At 34.1% G+C, this 24,288-nt stretch overlaps 4 protein-coding genes across 4 annotated transcripts; 1 reads left to right on the top strand and 3 right to left on the bottom strand.

Moving 5' to 3' along the window:
- Positions 1-25: 25 nt before the first annotated feature.
- On the bottom strand, positions 26-12,636 carry LOC126655050 (uncharacterized). Its single transcript, XM_050349056.1, has 10 exons — positions 12,239-12,636; positions 11,758-11,907; positions 11,443-11,657; positions 11,286-11,356; positions 11,004-11,166; positions 9,814-10,003; positions 9,451-9,609; positions 8,930-9,018; positions 8,457-8,676; positions 26-405 (listed from the first exon to the last, which is right to left on the bottom strand). The coding sequence occupies exons 1-9, from the start codon at positions 12,591-12,593 to the stop codon at positions 8,584-8,586; spliced, it is 1,485 nt and encodes a 494-aa protein (XP_050205013.1). The 5' UTR covers positions 12,594-12,636; the 3' UTR covers positions 26-405; positions 8,457-8,583.
- LOC126655049 (linoleate 9S-lipoxygenase 6-like) lies at positions 582-6,520 on the top strand. Its single transcript, XM_050349055.2, has 9 exons — positions 582-947; positions 1,610-1,890; positions 1,966-2,206; positions 2,325-2,663; positions 2,767-2,852; positions 3,170-3,256; positions 4,180-4,478; positions 4,731-4,994; positions 5,502-6,520. The coding sequence occupies exons 1-9, from the start codon at positions 764-766 to the stop codon at positions 6,265-6,267; spliced, it is 2,547 nt and encodes an 848-aa protein (XP_050205012.1). The 5' UTR covers positions 582-763; the 3' UTR covers positions 6,268-6,520.
- Positions 12,637-13,296: 660 nt separating the features above from the next.
- Positions 13,297-16,880, bottom strand: LOC126657351 (poly(A)-specific ribonuclease PARN-like). Its single transcript, XM_050352022.2, has 8 exons — positions 16,503-16,880; positions 16,051-16,181; positions 15,506-15,694; positions 15,319-15,431; positions 15,061-15,177; positions 14,855-14,969; positions 14,542-14,757; positions 13,297-14,412 (listed from the first exon to the last, which is right to left on the bottom strand). The coding sequence occupies exons 1-8, from the start codon at positions 16,841-16,843 to the stop codon at positions 13,772-13,774; spliced, it is 1,863 nt and encodes a 620-aa protein (XP_050207979.1). The 5' UTR covers positions 16,844-16,880; the 3' UTR covers positions 13,297-13,771.
- An 885-nt stretch (positions 16,881-17,765) lies between these two features.
- Positions 17,766-24,053, bottom strand: LOC126656099 (serine carboxypeptidase 1). The gene is made up of 14 exons (XM_050350584.2): positions 23,795-24,053; positions 23,286-23,437; positions 22,620-22,696; positions 22,133-22,255; positions 21,784-21,886; positions 21,672-21,709; positions 21,051-21,152; positions 20,878-20,958; positions 20,219-20,467; positions 19,409-19,474; positions 19,206-19,327; positions 18,843-18,956; positions 18,717-18,762; positions 17,766-18,141 (listed from the first exon to the last, which is right to left on the bottom strand). The coding sequence occupies exons 1-14, from the start codon at positions 23,953-23,955 to the stop codon at positions 18,058-18,060; spliced, it is 1,518 nt and encodes a 505-aa protein (XP_050206541.1). The 5' UTR covers positions 23,956-24,053; the 3' UTR covers positions 17,766-18,057.
- Between the last annotated feature and the right edge of the window lie 235 nt (positions 24,054-24,288).

Genomic DNA, 24,288 nt, shown 5'->3' on the forward strand with positions numbered 1-24,288 from the left:
GAGCAGAAAACATTAAGATGGTAGATTTAACAAAATAAAACTCATCTTTAATTTAGCACTTCGTTACCTAATTGATAAGGATCATACATCTTAAATGCAACTACAAGAAAATGGGATAAAAGAACTCGGCAAAAAACAACTCGTGGGCGGGTAAAATCCGACTCAACAATGTGTTTAACTCATCTCCATAGACTAGCTCATGTGGTAAGACCAAAAATCCTCATCAGAAGAAAAATGTGCGAGAGAACACTGTGTTCAATCTTCGATCTAAAAAATCATCAGACCAATATGTTTCACTCACCAAGCAAAGAAAAGAGAATAAAGCCGAAAAGCGGCATCTGGAAACAGCCTTGCAGGTCATCCCAACAAACTATATGTCTCAATCTTGTCAGTAGGGCAATCTACCTGCAAATACAACAAACTTATAAATAAATTAAAATATAAGTTCGACAGACAACTTGAGAGACAAGTAAACCACACAGGAAAGCAATGGATCAGATGCATAGCTAACCACCGTAAGTAAGGGACATAATGCCTTTTCATTATAGGTTTATATTAATGATTCAATGCCAATATGCCAACATTCCACAGACAACCAATCAGAAACAGGTTTAATATAAAGGCAGTCAGAATCACTTCATTTTCTTAAGTCATAATTTCTATTTTCAAAATTCCACAGAGCCAAATTCGTCATGGTTCATGTAAGAACAATTTCTGGTAACGAAAATTGAGCAAAATCAAGAAAAACAACAGAAAAGTAAACATGGGAACACATAGTCCGAGCTCCAGTTTGCATTCGTGCATGGGAACCGTCAGTAGCAAGATTCTGCATCCAACTAAGAGATACATCGTGAAAGGAAAATTTGTTGTACAACAGAACCAGGGTCGATCAGGTCCTGGAAAATCAGCATCCATTCAGATTTATAGCAGCACTGAAATCGACCCAAGTAAGTGCAAAACAATGGATTTGTCATTTCTATTAGGTCTAAAAATGATAAACTGTTAAAATACCAGCAAATATCTCTAACCCCTCAAAAGTACAGCTCTAAGAAATATTCAATTTGCAGTTAAGACATAAAGCTAGCATATAATGCATATTGTGTTAAATCTTTTATCTCATTGCAGCTTCAGACCAACCTAATGCCATTCAATTCCAAGAGAACACCAAAAAGTACACTCCTACGAGAACTCAGTACTGCAAAGTTGTTACAGCATAGCAATTATAATTTCTAAGACCCTAGTGTCTAGTCTTGTTTTTGGTTTGCTTTCATGTCAATGCCTATTACATGTGTTGCAGGGAAACAGAAAGACTGAAACGGAAATTGCTTAAAACAAAAACGGCGAAATGATAGTCTTTAAAATTTTGGAGTTTTAGAAGCCTTCCCAGAATCATACATGAAACACTGAAACACAGGAAAAATAAGTTGCAATACAGCCTATTACCTTCAACTCCACTTGAATTTGATGTCCCACATACAAAAATATTAATTGCTCATAAACTCGTGATGCCACACCATCTAATATAATAAAGAGTGAATCTATGAAAGAATGTTAAATTCTGCATAGCATCAAATTCTTACTAATCTTGTAGTTCGTATCATCATGATAGGCACAGGCAAAGGAAAGCTGAGTGAGAAAGTGTACCTCAAGCACGCAAAGAGCAAGAAACATGACGGAATAAAAATAACAACATATCAAACAAAGCTCCGCATTGAGCAGAATTTTGGAATTCCTGGAGCACTTCTCGTAACCAACAAACACAAGCATGAATTTTTCCTTGAATCTGCAGCGCTAGAATTTAAAGACCGTCAAACCATTCATTTCCACTGCAGATCTTGGGTATACCCAGTCCAAATGACAAAATCAGCGCGCTTGTTCTTCTCAACCACAGTAAGTAACAAACTTAACATTCTACATGGATACATTGTAATGCAACTAAACTCCATCAATGTGTTGCATCAATAGTGTTATCTGCCAAAAGAAACACCTAATGCTTTGGTGGAGTTAAGGAAGTTAGAACTTGAAAGCTTGAGGGGAGATGGAATTAAAGAAAGAAGCAAATGGGATCGAATCTATGATTATGACTATTACAATGATCTTGGTCGCCCAGATAAAAGTCCAAAACACACTAGACTAGTCCTGGGCGGTTCAGAAGCACATCCATATCCTCGCAGGGCAAGGACTGGTTGCCCTCCTAGCAGCACCGGTATCCAACACTACCACTCAGATCCCTCTAGGGACATGAAATTATTTACTGCTCACTTTCTAATACTTCTTGTTGTTACAAATATCTCACTTTTTCATTTGCTCACACTTAAACATAGATCCCTCAAGCGGGCACCAACTGAAAACAATCGACTTGGATGTATATGTTCCTCCAGACGAGCAACTTAGCCCCAAAAAACTTTCAGACTTAACATCTAATATAGTCCAGGCTGCTGTACATTTTCTTATCCCTGAGGCAAAATCTTTATCCAAACAAGATTCGGGTACGTTTAAGTCATTTGATGAAATACGTGGCATGTTCACTAGGAAGAGAAGTCGAGCAATTGAGGGAAAGGTTGCAGAGAAATTAAAGAAGTTGGTACCAGATGAGCTTTTTGAAGAGATTGTCCATGCCAGTAAACAAGACTTGAATATTCCATTGCCTCAAATTCTATCAGGTGATGCAGCTAGCAATCTGCTCTTACATTTAATGAAGCCTAGAGGAGAGATGCATTTATTTGTTTAAGCATTTATAAAGTCATTTTGCAACTTTTTCTCCAGAGAAAGACTTGGCTTGGAGGGACGACGAGGAGTTTGGACATCAAATGCTTGCAGGAGTTAACCCCACACGCATTCAGTGTTTGCAGGTATGTATGTCCGTAATTCTTGAATATTACTATTACGAACAATCAAAAACCTTGCTCAATACAACAATACAAGCACAACCTAGCTAAACTTGTTTCATGACCTGCTGAAACCTATAGTAAAAATGATGTCCATCAAATATTAAGTAAAAATTTCCTATAACACAAACACATGTATGTCTATATCACATTTAATGATTTCTACTGATTGCGATCATCATTTTAAATCTTCAATCATACAGTTAAGAATTCTTATTACAGTTAACACCATCAGATAAAGTTACTTCTATGCACCGTTCTAATTTGACAATAACTTGCAGCGCTTCCCACCAGAAGGCAAAAACGGAGAGAGTAAAATAAAGGTATCAGACATAGAACACAACTTAGATGGCTTGGACATTTATCAGGTACTTAAATTACCGCACTTCTCTCTCATTCTCCTCTATTTATCTTTGAGTAATCAACAATTGAAGAAAACAATATCTTTTCACCTGCGATCTTACTTATAAGTTAAAATCACATCAGGACTCGAACCATTATGCAACAAATCGCAATTTTCAATGATCAGGGATGGCATGTAGCTGCTAAACTTGAAACCAAAAAAAAATAATTAGAAGCCGTTTTAAACATCTCAGATTCCTGATCTATTCATAAAGAAGAAAGAACTGATTGAAAAAAAACATTAAACAAGAGCAAATTGGATTAATGTCCATGCAATACTATTTCATTGGATGAACACTTTGAAGTTGACTGGAAAATCTTAATAAAAAATAGGGTTATCCCCATTTTACTCATAAAATTGGAAACGAGATAAGTATAGACTCTAGAGTTTAGAGGGCTTTCCAAATTCAGTCTATCAACACTATTTTATGGTAAGACCACTTCTCTGAAAAAATAAATTATAGTAATCCCAACTGTTTTAAAGATAGTAGCTTAGTGTTTATCTATAAATAAACATCTGAAGGCCATAAATCAGGTATACATAAATTGGGAATTTGTTGAAATGTACTATAATTACATATAAATAGAAAACTCTGGCCGCTTTGGACACTGACCTCCCACCCCCACAAATTATTATAACTAATATCAAACCAAAATTTAACTCGATTTAATTGGTTCGATTCAGTCGATTATTTTAGTCTTAACCAAATAATGTCCATGCCTACATTCCAGATTCATGGATGAATCTGAATTTTCAGATATTTAAACAAAGGAAAAAAAAACAAGAACAACTGAAATCAATAGCTCAAATCTAAACAAGAATACTATATTCCATATTTCAAGAGCAATTTTTTTAAAATTAGATCCTCAAGTCCAAAAATACTTGCAGGCTATGTATCAATGGAGGATGCTCGTCTTGGATCACCATGATTATCTCATGCCCTTTCTAGGCAGAATGAACAAAAAGGGCGTTTGTGCATATGCATCAAGAACACTGTTTTTCTTGCGAGACGATTCCACACTGAAGCCAGTAGCAATTGAACTTAGCTTGCCCGGGTCTCTTCAGCACAAAGAGGTCAGCCGGGTATTCCTACCAGCAAGTGAAGGAACTGAAGCAGCACTTTGGCAACTTGCTAAAGCTCATGTAGCATCTAATGACTCAGCATACCATCAATTAATCAGCCATTGGTGAGTTAAAATGCTTCTGTTTGTGTTGGTGCTAGACTGCTCTACATTGTTCCTTGAGTTTTCCCTGCTAAAGTATATTCTAAAGGGAATTTATCTAGGATCTAGGACTTCTACATTCCACTAGATGATTAATAAACTGAAATTCCAAGAAATGTATACCATCACCCATAACCAATAATTGAAAAGTAAAAGATACTTGCACATTTGTTAGATTACCAACATTTTCTTCCGTATGTTGTCTGCATTTTGAAGGTTGCACACTCATGCAGTTATTGAGCCATTCGTTATTGCAAGTAGAAGGCAGTTGAGTGTTATGCACCCAATTCACCGGCTGTTAGATCCTCATTTTAAAGATACTATTCATGTAAATGCATTGGCTCGGAGAATCCTTATTAACTCTGGAGGAATCCTTGAGAAGACTCTGTTTACTGGTGAAATATCTATGGAATTATCTGCTGAACTCTACAAGGACTGGAGATTCGATGAACAAGCTCTCCCTGCCGATCTTCTTAAAAGGTATTTCATTCTCAATAAAAGGATTTTGATTATTTTCTTCCATTGTCAACATAAAGAAGGCAGAATAAAAGTGGCCCCACTATTTGAATCACTAACACTTAGAAAACCATATAAAATGTGGAACTATGGCCTAGAAACCAAGGTTAATTGACAAACAACAAAACCAGAAATTCATACTAAAACAATTACGTGATTTACTTATCACTCTAGCATCTAGTGCCAAGGATTTGAGTTAAACCCAAAACAAAATCATCAAGCATACCATTTATCAACTGCATTTTTGTCTAATAAGATGGACGACAATGGAAAATTAGTTCACCCATGGCATGCATACAAACACATTAGTAAACATCATACATGTTATACATCAAAGTAGGAAATGCAAACTTTAATAAAAGCTGAATCACAATACTGCCAAGACCAGAGTAAAGACATTTTAAGAAACTCCATGAAATATAAATTGGTGAAACGTGGAACTCTTTCACTTATGGTAACTGTTTTTTTCAGACAACTGGCCCTGGAAGACCCAGACAGTCCCACTGGGGTTCAGCTTCTTTTCGAGGATTATCCCTATGGTGCAGATGGACTTGAGGTATGGCGTGCCATTAAGACATGGGTAACAGACTATTGCTCCATTTTCTACAGAGACGATGATTCAGTCAAGATGGACATAGAAATCCAAGCATGGTGGACAGAAGTTAAAAACGTAGGTCATGGTGATAAGCACAATGAGACATGGTGGTATGAAATGACAACTATCTCCAACCTAATAAAGGTTATAACAACTCTCGTATGGATTACATCAGCCTTTCATGCATCAGTGAACTTTGGACAATATGCATATGCCAGTTACCCTCCTAATCGTCCCATGCTATGTAGAAAATTCATACCAAAGGAAGGAGGAAAAGAATTTGCTAAGTTCCTAATAGATCCAGATAAATTCTATCTTAATATGTTGCCCGAAAGATATGAAACAGCCCTTGGCATCGCATTGACAAAGGTTCTCTCACAGCATAGCTCTGATGAAGAGTACTTGGGACAGAGGCCATTTGAGTGGACTGACAATAAAGAAGTTCAACTATCTTTTGAAAAGTTTACCGCAGAGCTAAAAGAGATAGAGAAAAAAATCTGCGAGAGAAATGAAAATCCAAGGTTTAGGAACAGATGGGGCACTGCCAAGATACCATACAAATTTCTTGACCCGGATACATCAAATGTTCAATCAAAAGGAGGCATCACCGGAAAAGGGATCCCTAATAGTATATCTATATAACACATCTTCCTTGTATGGTAAACTTTAAATGATAGTTAGGTTATACCCTCAAAATGAAGTGATTCTCTAATAAACTCTAGATAAAGTTGATCAAGCATCTTAGGCACTACATTTCGTGGTCCAACTATATACTCCCTATGTCCCATAAAATAGAAACAGTTGACACTTTTAGTGTCCCATAAAGATAGAACAAATTTCCACATTTAATGTTAGCTAAGAAAAAATTATCAAAATACTCCTAATATTCTTATTATATGGGCATTAAATATATTGGTTCCATAATGATCACTTTTAAATTATAAGGATATTGCAGGAAAATTTTAGTAAGTTAACCGTGATAAATTAGTTTCTTAATTCTTATGAAAGTGTAACTTTTTCTATCTTTATGGGACGGAGGGAGTACGTTATCACATTCTTCAACTAAGTATCTTTTTTTTGCAGCTAAGCTTGGAAATTAGAAATAGGCCAAATGATCAAAAAAGTCCAAACCTTTCAATTTTATCCAATTTGTCCTGAAACGCATGATTTCGTTTCAATAATGTCCAACTATGTAATTTTACTCATGTGGCGCTAACAAAATTATGTAATTGGACATAATTGAAACTTAATCATTCATTTTAAAACAAATTGGATAAAATTGAAAGGTTTGGACTTTTGTGAAACCTTTATGAAAGGTTTGGCCTTTTTTAGTCATTTGGCCTTAGAAATAATACTTGCAACAACTAAAACACTAGTACAAGTTTTGTAATAGATTAATTTATGGATCTTTAGACTTAAGGAGATATCACATCCTATCCTACTGACTACCTGCTTATCCAGTAAAACTGTCAACAAAAAACATACAGCATCTTTCATAATGAACCATCTTAATGCAACCTTTAACTGACATGAGGGATCAAGGTTGATGTAGAATAGAGAAGGCTTAATTACTTAAAAAACCCTCACCTTTAATCTTTATTTCGTTTATACCCTGACCTAGGAAAACTGTCACATATACCCTTGACGTTGTCATTATGTTTCACCTCTACCCCAAATTTCAAAAAAAAGATGATTTATTAAAAACAACTAAATTTAAGGGCTATTTTATACTATTTTCCTATTAAAAAATGTACAAACAAATACTTCATCTTTAAAAACGTTCAAATAAATCCTAAAATAAATTAATTTTTTTAATTTAAATAAAATAAGATATTTTTATTAAATCCTATTTATAACCGTACTCCTATTTAAAAACCGTTAATATTATTTTTTTAATTTTTTTTTATTTTTACGGAACTAAGCTCCTTCCTCCATGGACTCCTCCATCCATGGAGGAAGGAGCTGCTCCTTCCTCCATGTTGGAAGGAGCAGATCTGCTCCTTCCTCACATGGAGGAAGGAGCAGCGTGTTCCTTCCTTCATGAGGAAGGAGTGAGGAAGGAGCAGATCTGCTCCTTCCTCACATGGAGGAAGGAGCAGCGAGCTCCTTCCTCCATAAGGAAGGAGCAGCGAGCTCCTTCCATGGAAGGAAGGAGTTCGCTGCTCCTCCGTCCATGGAAGGAAGGAGCAGCTGCTCCTCCGTCCATGGAAGGAAGGAGCAGCTGCTCCTTCCTTCCATGGAAGGAAGAAAAGCTCCTCCTCCCATGGAGGAGGAGCAATTTTTTTTTAATATTTTTTTTTAAAAAAAAAATTAAATAGATTTTAAAATTAAAGTACGGTATTAGATTGAAATTAATTAGTTTGAATATTCTATTTGTTTTATATAAAAAAATTTACGGTTTTTTATTTTTAAAAAATTATTAATAATTAATATAAATTAAATTATTATTATTAGTTGAATTTTTTTAAAGAAGAAGGTGTTTTTGTATAATTAATAACATTGACGTGTAATTAGAATATATGTAAAAAATGAAGGATTATTTTAAACTCTTTTGCAAATGAAAAGAGGTCAATTTAATACCTCAAGGGTAGAGGCGAAACATAATGACAACGTCAAGGGTATATGTGACAGTTTTCCTAGGTCAGGGTATAAACGAAATAAAGATTAAAGGTGAGGGTTTTTTTAAGTAATTAAGCCCAATAGAGAAAAAGAAAGGACTAAGCAAGTAAAATATGTGTGTGTGGAAAACAAGTTAAAACAACAGCATATACAAGTAATATAACAAAAAACCCATGGATAAAGCAAAGCAAATATAAATGGAAAAGCCCTACCTATATATGTCCGCTACTACAGTAACAAAACTGTATTCCTTGTGACCATGAGGTTTCTAAAAACAGAGCCCAAAGATCCTCACTCTGTCAACATGTCGATCATCCAGTGCTTCTCTTTGCTGTAAAATCAACATCGACCCTGAACTGAAAATAGGGTACTTTTGACAGTCCCAGGTTTGCCCAACACCATATCAGCAACCATTTCAGCAGTACCCAAAGCCTGAAAATTGAACCAAAACAGTGCATTTGTCACCTGAAATTTCATCTCTTCAGAAAGAGGCCATATTATTAGCAATTTAAATGATTAAAGTGCAGACAGGACAATGGGCACAGTCATGGTTGATTTTAGCTTCAGAGTGCATCAATACAAGCATTTTCATAACCTAAATGCGCTGGACGAAAGGAATCATTACAATCTAGACAAGCTAGCTGCTGACTTTCAGGGAAAAGGAGTAGAATTATGCAATTATTACCATGGAAAGTCCTCCGCCTTCATGCCCAGTTGCAATCAGCACATTTGGAAAATCAGGAACATGCCCAATCACCGGCTTACCATCTGGCACTGAATGGAGCAAACTGAAATTGGTTAATTTACAAGGCAATGTCTCAAAGTTTGCACTTCATATTCTTAATCTTAGCTAACATAAGAGCTTCAACCTGGATATACATTTCAAATTCCTAAATCTTTGTTATCTTCTCCACAAATTCTATGTTATACTCTCTCCTCATCACATTAATAAGTCACCTTTTGTTTTACACAGTTTAACAAGACATAAATTCATTTTTTTTAATCCTTGTTCAATTCTTATTAATTGATTTAGAATTCTCCTAGGTAATTAATTATTTATGAATTGCATGCAAGCATTAAAATAAGAAAAGGGCCAAAAGATAAAATTTAAGTTAAAAAATACTGAAGATACAGAGTGGACTTAGTGGGATATTGTTAAAGGAAAAAGGTGTCTTCTTAAATGGAAAGGAGGGAGTATCGACTTACTATAAGGGCGTAATCCAATTCTCAGTTTTCTGCTCTTATTAACGTCCATAAGGGATATCTCTTTTAATTTAGGAAAGAATACTCCAGCCCGGCTCCATATGTGATCAACAATGGATTGATCTGCTTCAGTGTTAAAACCTGAAAACTCACGGCTACTACCTATAAAGACGGACAATAAATGGTGATTGTTGGAGACACAAACGAATTTAAAAAAGTCAAAATGGTTTGCAAAGCCAAGAACTACAAAGATAATGGTATTGAAGATAAACAAAATACAAATTTACATCTCAGGGTAGAAGGAATACTCTCATAGAGGTAAAATGACATAAAATCTGAGAAGTCTGAAGTGTAACAAAGATTTACCGAGAACAAGGTTTCCCATGGCATCCATAGTGGCTGTCATTGAAATAGACAAATTTCTGCTAGAGTCAACCAGTGGTGTAGCTGAATTGTTGCTTTTCACACCTGCACCATAATGATCAACATAACCTGCCTCCATCACACCATGGTTTAATGTAAGAGCCCCAAAGTTCTCAAGCACAAGCAAGTGACCCTGTCAGAAGATGAAATGAAAAACAAATATCAAGCACATGGGTTTCTTGAACTGAATATTACATGCATAGAGTCGAACTGGATTAAAAAACACTACATAAGAAGTGCCATATGAGTAAATCTACAGATTATTCCCATTAATCATATTTCATTATCATGATTATGAGTCATTTTTGAAAAAAGACCAGTTTTATTTCTAAAAAGTAAAAATCAGTCTTTTTCCTAATCAACGGTGACCTTAATATGCATGTACTAAGACATTTATGTGTTATACTTATTTTAGCCATGTCATTGTACACAGAAGCATATGCATATGGGGCGGCTCACACAGTTTCTATTTCTGGAATAAATACCAGTAACATACAAACATCATTTAATATCAACATATTGATGTAAAAATGTAAAAAGAACAACTCATAACCCACGAAACTTGAGCGCATCACTCATTTCATTGTGCAACAGCTCAATGAATATATAGAATAATATTGGAATAGCTACAGGTTTAACTCGAAGGAGGGAATTCCAATGTGCTAGGAAAAGAAACATCTCCTAATGCCCAAGAAATCACAGAAAAAGAATAGCTCACAGATGTTATTAACCAGTCAGCCCTTTCTGATTTTGTACAAGCTTGTTAACAAAACCCTTGAAACATCAAAAGCATGAATTGAAGTACAACGAATAATTGAATATCCAACAATAATTCGGGGGCTTAAAAGAAGTTCCGCAGACAGAGACATGAAACATCAACAAAATCGTAGCAGGCATCACCACCAACAATCACCCACAGTAGAAAATAGTCTAATTCAGGTTATAGAGAAAGAGTTATGAAAATGATTTAGGGCTGATACAGGAAGGAAAAAGAAGAGTAAAGGACAGAAGAGTAAAATAAAACAAAGGAAAGAAGCTGACAATCTCAATTAAATAAGGAGAAAGGGACATAAAAAGAAGAGAAGAAAACATTTGACAAAGTGTTAGGCTCATATCCATAGCTTAATTCAAACCTTCCGAGGCTTAACAGGGACATTTAAAGGAGATACAGTTTCTCTAAATAGGTCATGCATCAAAGTCCCACTCCAACAACCAGCAGCAACTACAATGGCCTTCTTACTGTACAAAGTATTCTTGGAAGTCTGAACAGCTTCAATCTCCCCACTGCTAGAAGATCTGAATACAAACAACTAATCTTAAAACACCATATCACATCTCAAAAAAGAAAAAGTATACAATATAAAACACAGGTACATTCAACAACCAAAAACATTAGGGTAGGATAGCAAACAAACCTCAATAAACTCTCCACTGGATCGTGATAGAACTCTGCATATCTCCCTTTTGATGCAAAATGTCTATTAGCCTACACATCAACCCCCAACAAATTTAAATACTTGTAAAACATTTAACAACAATTACTTGAGGTAAACAATTAAAAAGTGAAGAGACCTTTTCAATAAATTCGACAGTACGATGGGCGTCCAGTTGACAATCATCCGGAAAAAAGGCAGCCCCGCCACCTTCTCCAACCTGCAATGCAGGTTCTTCCAAATGCAAATCTTGACCAGACAAATACTGCGCTTTCAATCCAGCTTCAGAAAGCTTCTTTACCCTCTTTTTCAATGCCTCACACTCTTCCGGTGTTCTTCCTACTAATAAGCTTCCTGAAAATAACAATATCAACACCCATCATAAAACACAATGTCATTATCACAAAAGAAAGTTAAAGAAAAAAGAGAAACATTAAAGTTTATGTTAGCATACCAGTATTTTTCCAGCCTAACTCCTCGAGCGGATTCAAGCCTTGATCATGGATGCTATCAGCAAGCATTTTCCATAAATTGTGGCTTCGCATTGTGAGCTCCCACATATCACTCTCGGGCGACTTGTGCGCCATCCATATGTAGCCTTGCCCTGTAATCGCATCAAATACAAACAAAACACAGAGTCAAACATTTATTTTTAAAACCTTATTAGGCATGTATCATGTGCAAGAACTAAGAATTCAATTCACTTACATTAACTAAACAGTATCAAATTTCAATTAAATTCTTGCATTTCAGACTCTCCAAACACACTTTATGACCTTAATTTGAATTAAATCTTCGAATTCAACTTGCAAATTCACATGTATGATAATTAATCTCATTTCTCCATTAATAGCACATTTTATTTTTATTAAATAGAAACAGTGCAATAGAATTGAATTTTTCTCACAGTTTCTTAACTGTTCTATTAGGTTTACCTGCACCGGTGGCACCAGAGCAAGGGACGGCTTTATCGACAACAGCAACGGACAGATTCGACCCGATCAGAAGCTGCCGGGCAATAGCTAACCCGATTATTCCAGCACCAATGATGACTACATCGAAAGTATGAGAAGAAGCTGTTATAACCGGTACGGTTCGGGTTGAATGATTTGATAATGAAACCGAAATCGGTTTGGCGGGCAATTTGGAGCCAAAGAAGGTACTAGTATTTTTGAAAGTGAGCGTAGTGTGTTTAGGACATAAATGCGTACTACTAGTTCTACTTGGGAGTGAAACGATGTCGTTGTTACAGAGATGGGGGCGTTGGGAATAAAGCGAAGTTAATGCCATTGTTATCGGTGGTGGATCAGTAACTGTTAGAAAGAAAGCTTGTTTGTATTTTTTATTTATTTTCAGGTAAATTTACTTCTAAAATACAAACTTTTGTAAATAAAACTTAATATTTATAATTATGTGCTCATTTGAAAGGTTTATTGTAATTTTATTTGAGTTCTGAAATTTTATTTTTTTAATTTAAATTTTATATTTTTTTATCAATTGCGACTAAATTTTAGCTAACTTCTAAAAATGACTGTTATAAAAATTTGACTGCAATTGATATATAAAATGTAAAAATTTAAATTTAAGAAATAAAACTCAAAAGTTTTGCCTCAATTGTAAAACATTTTTTAAATTGAAAAATAATCTTAAAAATTAAACAAATTGACTGTAATTGATAAACAACGTTGAGATTTAAATGTTACAAGTGATTTTGCCAATTAAAATAATATAGTCTTAAATTTAAAAATATAAAAAAATTATTACATTTTAAAAAAATCATTTTGTATGCTTAAAAAATTCATGTAATCTATTTTAGATTCATGAGCCTCATGAATCTTTCTATTTAATACTCGAGCTCGGCTGAGATTAAATTCGAATAGTTCGAAATCAAGCTCAACACAAATTTTTCTAATCAATCTCAAATTTCTTTCGAGTTAATCTCGAGTGTTCAACTCGTTTACACCACTACACCCAACACTATAATGAATGAATGTCTAAAAACTGATAATAGATTGAATCCATTTTCTCATTCAAAACAATATCTATTTCAAAGAATACTTCATCATAATCCATTAACCAAACTAGTAGCATCTCAACGACTCAACTTACAAAAGTTAAGCTGACAAAATAAGTGATACCATCAGCTGCAATTTTCAGTTCTTTGAGAAGCAACGAGCCATGAGCTACACAAAACTCATATTTGAGAGAAACTCATTCCTTATATTCGCCCCCATAAAGGTGAATATAAACACAGACCAGGCATGCAAAAATACAAAATTCATATACGCATCAAACGCATCTCTTTTCAACAAATGCAACAATCCTGGGAGCTCCATATGTATTGCGGCTACCAGCCTCCACGTTGATGACTGGTGTATGAGCGCAGCACATAAAGTCACTTCTATGGAGAATTCTGCATGTCTGCCAATTTGTGAACTAAAGAATTAAAGAGTTTAGAACTCATGGCCTCAGAGTTCATCCAAGTTGATCATCCATTCATTGCACCATTGAGTTTTAGATGAATTATTCAGAGAGTCAGAATCCAAATGTCCGTCCGGAGCTTCCAAGGCTTTATCTAAAGAATCTGCCAAAATTTCATCCCAACAACCCAATCTGCACGCTCTGTCGTAAGAATTGTAGCTTGCACCTCTTACACCTTCTGATACCAACTCCCTTAAATCTCCAACTACCTCTGAATTACCATTCAGGACATCCAGAAAAGTTTTAGACAAACCGGGTTCCCAGAAAACAACAATGGCACAACTCTTATCCACAAATCTAACATCAAATTCTTTAGAGAAAACTTTATGAGACTTCTGAAGCAAGCTCTTCAGCATGCCAGCCGACATACTTTGCTTAAATCCCCAAATGAAAACCAAATCCTGCTGGCTTACTTTTCTAGTATTGTTACTCCAAATTCTAACATCTTCATCGGTTTGCAGGCCAGGGGAGTACAGACTGAAAACGTTTGCATAGGCTTCGATTATTGAAGCCAGATTCTTTTCATCAGATTGCATGGGGCCAAGTTTGAGTATAACGGATAGCTTCGCAAATAGGTCACAAATCTTCACAGCCTTATGCCCGTGAATCTTGCCTTCGGTTACCATACCTGAAAAACTTCACATAAGATGGGAAAAATTAGGTAAATTCTTATGCAGAAACACCAAAATTACATGGACACAACTCAATTATTAAGAGACAAACAAGCAAGTGGCAGAATCCAGTGAGAACCACTGACCTAGGAACGGAATTTCCAGATCAACCGGCGCAAAGAACCTATTCTTTAAATAAGATGTAGTGGTAGGTATATTTGTCACTTTTCTTTGAGGGCTAATTTCCTTCATAAGATGATTAACATCAACCACCTGAGGGAAAGCTTGGCGCAAGGAATGTACAAATTCCTCCATGCTAGGAGGTAGGGGAGCTAGAAATTTTGAATGGATGAACGTCAAATCTACAAGCAAGAAGAACATGATTTAAGTCGCATCGTCAAAAAAAGGACAAGAAAAAAGTACTCTATGATCTAGAAATCCCATTATAAAGATATACACCATTAAGGGAATTGTGGGAGACAACAGGCTTCTGTGAAGCAGAAATCAGATCGATCACCTCTCGAAAGCCACGGATTTTCTTGTTCTGTTCATCTTCAAGATTTCGGATCTCTGTCTGTCAATCAAAAAAAATACTGTAATATCATTAAGGTGAAGGTCGACAAAGACCCATAAGTCATAACCAAGCTTTTAGATTCACTTGCTACCTGAAGACAATCCCTATCTTCTTTAGAACTTGTTAAGACAACACGAACTGCTTGTGTTTCTCCACCTTTAGCAGGAATGATCAGAGAGACAAAGTCATCACCAAATTCTTTCAACATCTGTAAGCGCCAGAGAAACATTCAAGAAGTTATTACAAAGTGAAAATTGCAATAGAACTCCAATTAAGTCATTAAAACAATGAGACAGAGAGAGAATAAGAACTACTAAATAAAGCATCTAATTTCATCACGTCAACAAACCTCAATTACAAGTTGCACTTGGCGTTCACTGCAAACATCTATATTCATACAAGGTCTTGAGTTATACTCTTCGAGTCCCAATACGAGTTTTCTCAGGGAATTCACCAAAACATCTAGGAAACGAGCAAACACATTAAAAAGTTGAGAAATTTTACAAAGACACAAGGTGAAGCCTGAACTTTCCTACCATCTTTCCCTTTACTGGTGCGTGTACACGCACTTTTCCAATTCTTAACACGGGATCTAGTCCGTTGGACAAAGATTGAATCAGCAACAGAAGAGGTAGAATTCGATTCTTCCACATCCCTAGCAAGATGTGGGTTCCCCATCCAAACTTTTGCAGTAGATTCTTGTGCTTTGGACAAGTACGATATCCCTATAAAATGATACAAATCTTTCGAGAGTAAGATTCAAATCCAGGCAATCTAAAGAAATGTAGGCCACCAAACCAACACATCCTAATAGCAAGTTTTCCAGCTTAATCAAATTAATATTCCCAGGCACCAGAAGTCCAGTTAACAATAATAAACAAATAATACCTACACTATTATGATCATGCACAATCTTTACAATTCAAGAGAACAATACATAAAAGCTAAAGGCTTTTATGCCCGCCTCAGCAGCACAAACACTTCATTCAATCAACATTTTCCGTTCCAGAAACATGTCGGAAACTTGGCGTTCCGGACACACAACTTTACTTTAACATAGAAAACAAAGCTAATGACTTACCATCATTAACACAAGCATTAAAATCAAAACCTTCTTCAACCATTTTACTCAAATAAGAAGCATGACAAGAAAAACTATAAGCTGGCATTCCAATCCTCAATTCATCCCTCGGATACAAATGAAAATTATACCTGCAAATCAAATTCATTTCATCTTAAATCACGAACTTAAGAATAATTTGCAATTAACAACACGAAATTTGAAACTTGTCAATAACACTAACGTGCACATTATAATATACATTCACGTCAGCATTTTTGCTGTTGTATAATTGGTTGATGTTCTAATTTATCAAAAAATGAAAATTGATAGCTGATATTGTCAAGTTTTGAAATCCTTGTTGTAATTACAAATAACGCTAAAATTCGTAAACTAGTCTGCAAACAAAAACAAGTAACAAACAAAAATTATACTAAATAGCAAAAAAGACGGTCAGTGGGTCAGCTACTAACGGGTAAGCAGTAACTTTAGAAGCAGAGAGAGTAAACGGACAAACAGCAAACTGAAGAATCTGGAACTTCTCAGCGGCGTGTTTGGCTTTCAAGTAAGCGGTTTCGGGCGTGTCGAACGGGGACACGTGGTGCCATGGAGATGAGAAAGACCCGGTTTTCTTCAAGGAAATGGATATGAAATCGGAACCGAAGATGTGGGTTTTGATTTCTTGTAAGGAATCTGTAAAATTTGACTTGGTTATTTGTTTGATGCTCCATTGATTTTGATTGTCGGGTTTGGGGGTTTGGGCGGGTTTCGTGCAAAATAACCGTCTTTGCAACCGGAGAGAGAGGGAAACCATTTTTGTTGCAGTGGTAAGGGATACAAACCAGAGCAATTTAATTCAAGGCTAAATAAACAATTGGGACCTTTATGTTTGGCTAGGTTCTTAATTTAGACCTAAGGATTTTTTTTATTTTAAAATGGTACCTGACATTATTTTAAAATGACCAAATGATACCTGACATTATTTAAATGACAAAATGAACCATATTTAAGAGATTTCTAATATTATAGGTTTTTTTTTGAATAAATTTCTAATATTATAGTTAATCATACTAACATGGAAAATGTGTGGCGTACATGGGATGTTGACGGGGACTTCAAATTATAATTCATTTATAATGCTACGTTTTATAAAAATAAATTTATTTATTTCCAAATTGGATAAAAGGACACGTTTATATCATATATCGTCTGTAACGACGAAATAAAAATTTGTTCAAGGAGAATTTATTTTACTATTTTTAATACTATTAAATATCACTTTCAAATAAAGAAAATTATTAAAATATACGTCTAAAACGTAACCCTAAGGATCAAAATTATACATTTGACCTAAATTCAAAGAAAATTATTATTTTTATTAAAATATTATGAACTTTTATAAAGTAGTAATATAATATGATAAAGCACTTTCTTTATTATTATTTGAAAATTTGTTCATGGCCAATTTTTGGATACTTATTTTCTATAAAATCACTTGTAAATAGTTTAGAGGCTTAAAGCATAGTTTGGTGCTATTAAATCCTTCAAAAATTAATGCTTTATATAGTCAATTGGAACCCTTTTTAAATTTTTGTTGAAACATAATTGGAGCGCTATAAGATGACGATTTAGAATTGCTCAAGGTCAAAATTCATGGCAGAAAATTTTAAAGTAGCAGCAAGAATCGTAGCAAGTGCATAAAATGGGGAAAATGGAATTACAGGAGAAGCAAAAACTCTGGTAAAAATAATTATTTATTAGACTTGTGAGCATGTTGAACAGACTCGAACTCGACTCGAATAACATGAAAAATATTTGTTGCATCAATTCCGAGTAGCTCGCTAGTTGTCTCTTAATTACATCCATAGAGCAAGTCATTACATACGCTGACTGATTCACTAGCATTCTATGAAGTGTTATCAGTTAACTACATTCAGTTTCCGGTGGTGAAATCAAATATTTTTATTATGCTCTTCATAAATAAGTATAAAACTGTTTAAATCATAGTCATGTCTCATGAAATTCTACTTATATTTTCTTTCCGGCAAGGAAACGACTGTAGAGATCCAATGCCTCCTGTGGTTTGTATTCTGGAACAGTATGTCCAGCTCCCTGCTCCGATTTAAATCATAAAGACAGTAAATAAGTGGTAACATTGAATTTGCAACGGATACGAAGACCTTTTCATGGGCCAGGCCTGAATGATTTCGGACCGAATTCGACCTTACTTGACTCTTCTACATGTAAGTTAAAGCCTGATCCGAATTCGATTCGCGCCTAATTTCATTATCTAAACTTAATCCAAAATTATATTTATACGGGTTTAGATCAGATTCAACCGGATTTAACTCTTTGACATATAAGTTTAAGCCTCACCCGGACCAGATTCCGATTTCATTTCATTATCTAAGCCCAATCCACAATTATATTTATGCGGACTAGGATTGGAATTTTTCGAATTTGTATAAAATTTTGAGAAAACCTCAAAATTACCTAAATAATTGCTTAATTTTCAAAAATATGTTTTTTTTTCTATGAAATACCTCAAATTCGAACTCGAACTCGGATTAGACTTAGTCTTAAAATTAAGTATTCGATTTTGTCCAAGTTGGACGAGCTTAAACGGATACCGACAAATACGTATCCAGTCCCATGAACAGGTTTAAGAGAGTCGAAGAATGTAGTACCTTTATGGTTAAAAATGTGAGGTTGTTGTCATACCCTTGTACATAACTGAAACCAGAAACAAAATGTCATTTTAAAGCCAATAGGAAATGTCAAGATATTTTAGGTTAAAGAAGAATAAAAAGTACCCAGCAACTTGTCCTTTGGAGATCCATGGCCTCCATTCATCAACTATTTTATAACCCATAGATCTTGTCCAAGCTTGACTCCCAGTATATGGTACACACATATCATGATCACCACTGCCAAACAAAATCGAACGGAACCAAACCAAATTTAATTTTTATTTTTTCAAAATCAAACTAAATCAATTTTATAACATTTCAAACCGAAACAGTCGGTTTTGGTTGTTTTTTGTTGTTAATTTAGTTTTATGGTTTATTTTTATCGAAACTGATTTGAAAATTTTACAACCAAAACTAAACCGAGCCAATTTTTTTAAAAAATATATGTTTCCAAACCGAACATGAACGTTAAGTTTGTAAAAACACCTGAAAATGAGCGCTCGGAATCCCCTCATAGTAAGGTTCCGGTGGTACTTGATCATGCTCCCGGCATCATGTGTAAAGGTGATTCTATCTGTGCATAAATCCCAAGCACCGGATACGCTTTCCTGTTTGGTTGCTAGTTTTATAAAGTTTACTATCTTTTTCAATAATGTTGTATAAATGCAGGGATGAAATTGAAAATTTACCTCGTCGGCGTGGATTGCTTTCCTAACTGCTGCATTATTCAGCCATGAGGTAGCAATTTCATCATCCTAAAGAGTTTAATTTTCCATATCAGCCCAAAAACAAAATTTGCAATGAATTAATATTTCTAACTCAATGGCAAAATTGAAGAACATATTCTAAATGGAACATTGTGTCAGTTTGGTCCAATAAATTTATGATTTGCATCAACTATATTCAAATAGCTAATAAAAAATAAAGGAACTAATTTATAAAAATTTAGTTCTTAACTTATTTTTATGATAATTTAACCCATAATTAGAGAATATTGTAAAACTTTTAAGAAATTATCAATCCAATTTCATCAAATTTTTATCTTATTATCAAAATTTAAATCTTTTCTATTCTCATTAAATTTTATGGTTTTTTCTTTCAAATATAAAATAATTTGTCTTAAACTAACTTAAAATATTAAACTCTGTCTAATTTTTGTTAGGGATAATATGTCATTAACGTTTGGGTTCAGGATCATCTATGCCCTCATGGTTTGAAAAAGGTGCATATATGATATATGCCCCTAAATGGGCTCATTTAAGCCCTCACACTTAACACGGTTAGGGGCATATATGACTTTTTTTTTAAAAACGTTAGTGGCCTAAATGAGCTCATTTGAAAACATTAGGACCATATATGAATCTTTACAAACCATGAGAGTGTGAATGATCCATAACCAAAAATTAGGGGCATATATGACCTTTTTCCTTTTTTTTATTAGGATATAATTGATGCAAAATGCAATATTGATGGACTATTATAGGCAATTATTTACTTACAGTGCACGGCACATTGTCGCCATTGAGGATCTGCGGCCAAGTTGGAACAATACCCTCTCTAACCGGAGCTCTAAATGGCCAAGCACGACCAAACATCCTCTTCCTCACCGGAAAAGGCCTATCGGTCCGACCTAATTCCCGGAAGCTCGAAGGTAACCTTATTTTACTGTCTGTATTATCCTCCTTAATTACATCTGTTCCATGATAGCATGGCTCTAGAATGTCGTATACGTTTAAACCTTCAAGATTCTGACATTAATCGGATCATTAATAATTGAATGAACCAACAAAGATAAAATTTACACCTATTCCTAGAGTTAAATCGAATCGAATTAAACTGATCTTTTTTCCAAAATCGAACCGAGTTTAGAAGGAAATAAAATATTTTTAACTATAACTTAGGGTGTGCTCTAGCTCGGACTCCCTTCATAAATTTTCAAAAAAAAACAAAATAGGGTTTGTAGTAAATTCAGAATTAGAGGAAGGTTAAATCCGAAACTGCCGAAAGGTAATTAGATGTTGAAATTATGTCTATCAACTGATTCGGTTTGTACCAAAAAGGAATCTAATAAACTTTTTATTCTCGAAATTAAATCAAATCAAAAAAATTGATTTTTCAGGTTAGTTCGGTTTTTACACATCCGTAACTATTGCATTACCTTATCAACCTTCAGAAGCTTGCTCTCACAAGTTTCACTGAGTGGATTATAGAAATTTTCCTTGCATTCATTTATCACCTCCTACAATATGCAAATTTATACATTGAAACATTATTCAATTCAATGTTTATAGAACATAATTTTATTTTCAAAAACATGTTCCATCTACTCACCTCATATAGTTCATCTGGGATCAAGCCCATTCCATGTGCAAATGGAATAAGAGCATTGCCATCAAAAACATCATCCGTTACTCCATTTCCCACCAAATATCCCTGCATTATTAAAGCGCCACGTGAGATGACGACTGATGTAGCGACTAACATGACCGTATAATACTAAAAATTTATTTCATTTGTTCATCCTATCATATTGGAATGTGATAAAATATCATTCCCTGAAATAAAAATTGAATTTGATACTATTTTGATATGAATTGACGTTTTGATACCAAATTGAAACATCATATATATAGATATGGTACCACTCAAGCTTTTAACCTTAACTTCAAGAAGTAGCTTTCTAGTAATATACAAATAAAGGTTCATTTCGACCCTTCAACTTTGAATAAAAGATAAAAAGAGTTCAAATTAGTAGTTTAAAGAAAAAACTCATCAACTAGAATTGCACCCTAATTTAATTTCAATCTAATGAAAGTTTTGATGGTTAAAGGCGGTGATTCAAAATCGACAAGTTGAGACTTTTTTTTACCAAAACTAAGAATTTGAACTTTTCTGATCCTTTGTCTCAAGTTGGAAGGTCGAAATGAACCTTTATCGAGAAATATTATATACCTTGAGATTAAGCTTAGGCTTTGTACCAGCATCAATACCTGTCAAATATCCAGAAAAGCATCTTATATTTGTCCCGATATACGAAATGCAACTCAATGTAATAATTACTTACCTTTCATTACTTCATAAGCAAGGGTTGGCACATAAACTCCAGCATACGACTCCCCAGCAATGAAAAAAGGGTTGCCAAGGAACTCTGGGTACAGCTTAAACCACTAGTTTGCAAAACAGTAAATTAATAAGACTTAAGGAAATGGGAATTAAAATCTCAACGCTTCAATTTAATATCAAAATTTTAGTTCGTATTAAAATAATACTAATTGTTTTTCGGACAATAGTATCTCGTCGCTTTTTAATTTGATAATGCGATAGTATGAAATATATATTTAGAATATGTTGTCACGCCGACTGTCAAATTATATAAATATCAAATAATCCTTTTCTTGTATTTTGATTAATACCTTCAGGAGAAATGTATGTGAATCCAAGGCAGTTTTCAAATCACCAGTAATGTAATCAGCTGTATTCTTGGAATAAGAGAGGCCAACACCAGCAGGAGAATCTAAATATATAATGCTGGAGACCTGGAATTGAGCAAAGGCTGATCAAAATGTAGCCAGTTCAAGTTAAAAAATTACCGTTACGGTTACTAAACTATAAGTTTTTATATTTTGATTATTATCGTTTCATCTTTTATATTTTGACAATTCAACTTCCATTTTCTTAAAAAGGAAGGTTAGTATCGCAATTTACGTCAATAATTGCTTATGTGCAAGGAAACAATTAGATGCCACGTAATTTTCCGTCCGTCATATAATAAGTAACCTTTCCGTGTTGAGAAATGAAAATTGAATTATTAAAACTTGAAAAATAAAATAATAATAATCAAAGTGTAAAAACTAAAAAGGCAATAGAAAATTGCAACTTCTGAAACAAAATTTAGTCAACCTTAGACCAGCTGTACGGATTAAGATGCAATTTAGGTGAATCTTTTGTTGCATTTGCTGCTTCAAAATTGAATGGACCTGCATAATACATTTAAACCAATAAATGATATGAGATAAAATAAAAGAACAAATTCCATCTAATTAAAAATACTAAGAAATGAAAACAATTAAAAATCATAAATTTGATACAACACGTCTACGTGCCATGAAAACTTACCGAGTTCTACATATAAGTACTTTCTTTCTATTTTTAGAAACACCTATAAAACTTGAAAAGTTTGTCTACTATTGTAAAAAAAAGCAAGGTGTTCAAAATTTTACTTATTCGAAATTGATCCCTAATAGAAATTACAAAGATGTAAAATTTATCAAACCGAACCACTTGAGTTTTAGTTCGGCGCGGTTTATACCAAAACTTAACTCAAAATTATTTTATATCCAAAAACAAAATAAACCGAAAAACAAATTTTGTTAACAGTGTCAAACTGAACTGGACTGAATTTGGTGGTTCGGTTTTTGCATTCCGAGCTACATGCGAACACACAAATCCAAAAATTCATTCTGATAAATTCATTAATATAAGTACCAACAATTGGTTACTTTAGATCTTGAATATTAATTTAGCAATAAAATGGGGATTATGAAAAGGGTAAAATTGAATAAATACCATGCTCATATACAAATCCATCAAAGCTGGAGCATCCAGGCCCTCCATTAAGCCAAAGAACCACAGGATCCACCTTTGGATTCCCCTCAGATTCAACAAAATAGTAAAATAATTTCTTCCCATTGTCACCATTTTCATCAATATTCACATATCTACAAAATCAACCAATAAAAACCTTTACTTTTAGCCAAAGAAAACTGTTCAACATTCAAGAACACCCTTCAATTTTTCAACACTTAACACAAACTGCATAATTATACAAAATAACAAAGGTCCGATCACTAAAAAAACATCCAACATTTTCAATTTTTTTCATTTACGGCTCAATCTTTCACAAAACACAAATTTTTACCTAATTAATTTCGATAACTACATCTCAATTGCAGCCAAATACACCCCAAGAAAAACCTTACTTTCAACCAAAGAAACTGTTCAATAATCAAATTAAACCCTTCAATTTTCAATAGTTAACACAAATATACATAATTATACAAAAAGAACAAACATACCCTGAATAATGTTTAGAAGGAAGAGCCCCAGAAAAACCAGGAAGTTCAAGAACCAGAGCATCTTGAGGAGCTGAGTGAGTCACAATTACAGACCTGAACAGCAAGAAACAGACAAAACTATGCAAGAAAATGGGACTTCTCGAGATCATAGGCTTGATCATGTTTTTTTTTTTTTTTTTTGTATATTTAAAACAGAATCTCTGAAAAAAGTTTATTTTTTTGTGTTAAAAAGATAATGCAAGAAAGAACATAAGAGTGCGATGTACATTTAATAGTAAAATAAAGATTGGCAAGTTGCAACGTTTTGGTAGGACTCATATTATTAACTTAGAAGACAAGAGACCCATACTAAGTTTATGATAGTAACTGAAAGTGTTACTCTCACGTCTGTCTGTTTGTTTGTTAACACAATCGAATATTCAAAAATTGAAATGAATTTACCTCTCAAAAAAAAATTAAATGAATTTTTTTAATTAAATTTAATAGAAAGCATT

The sequence above is a fragment of the Mercurialis annua genome, linkage group LG7 (assembly GCF_937616625.2).
Source record: "Mercurialis annua linkage group LG7, ddMerAnnu1.2, whole genome shotgun sequence".
Taxonomy (NCBI): Eukaryota; Viridiplantae; Streptophyta; class Magnoliopsida; order Malpighiales; family Euphorbiaceae; genus Mercurialis; species Mercurialis annua.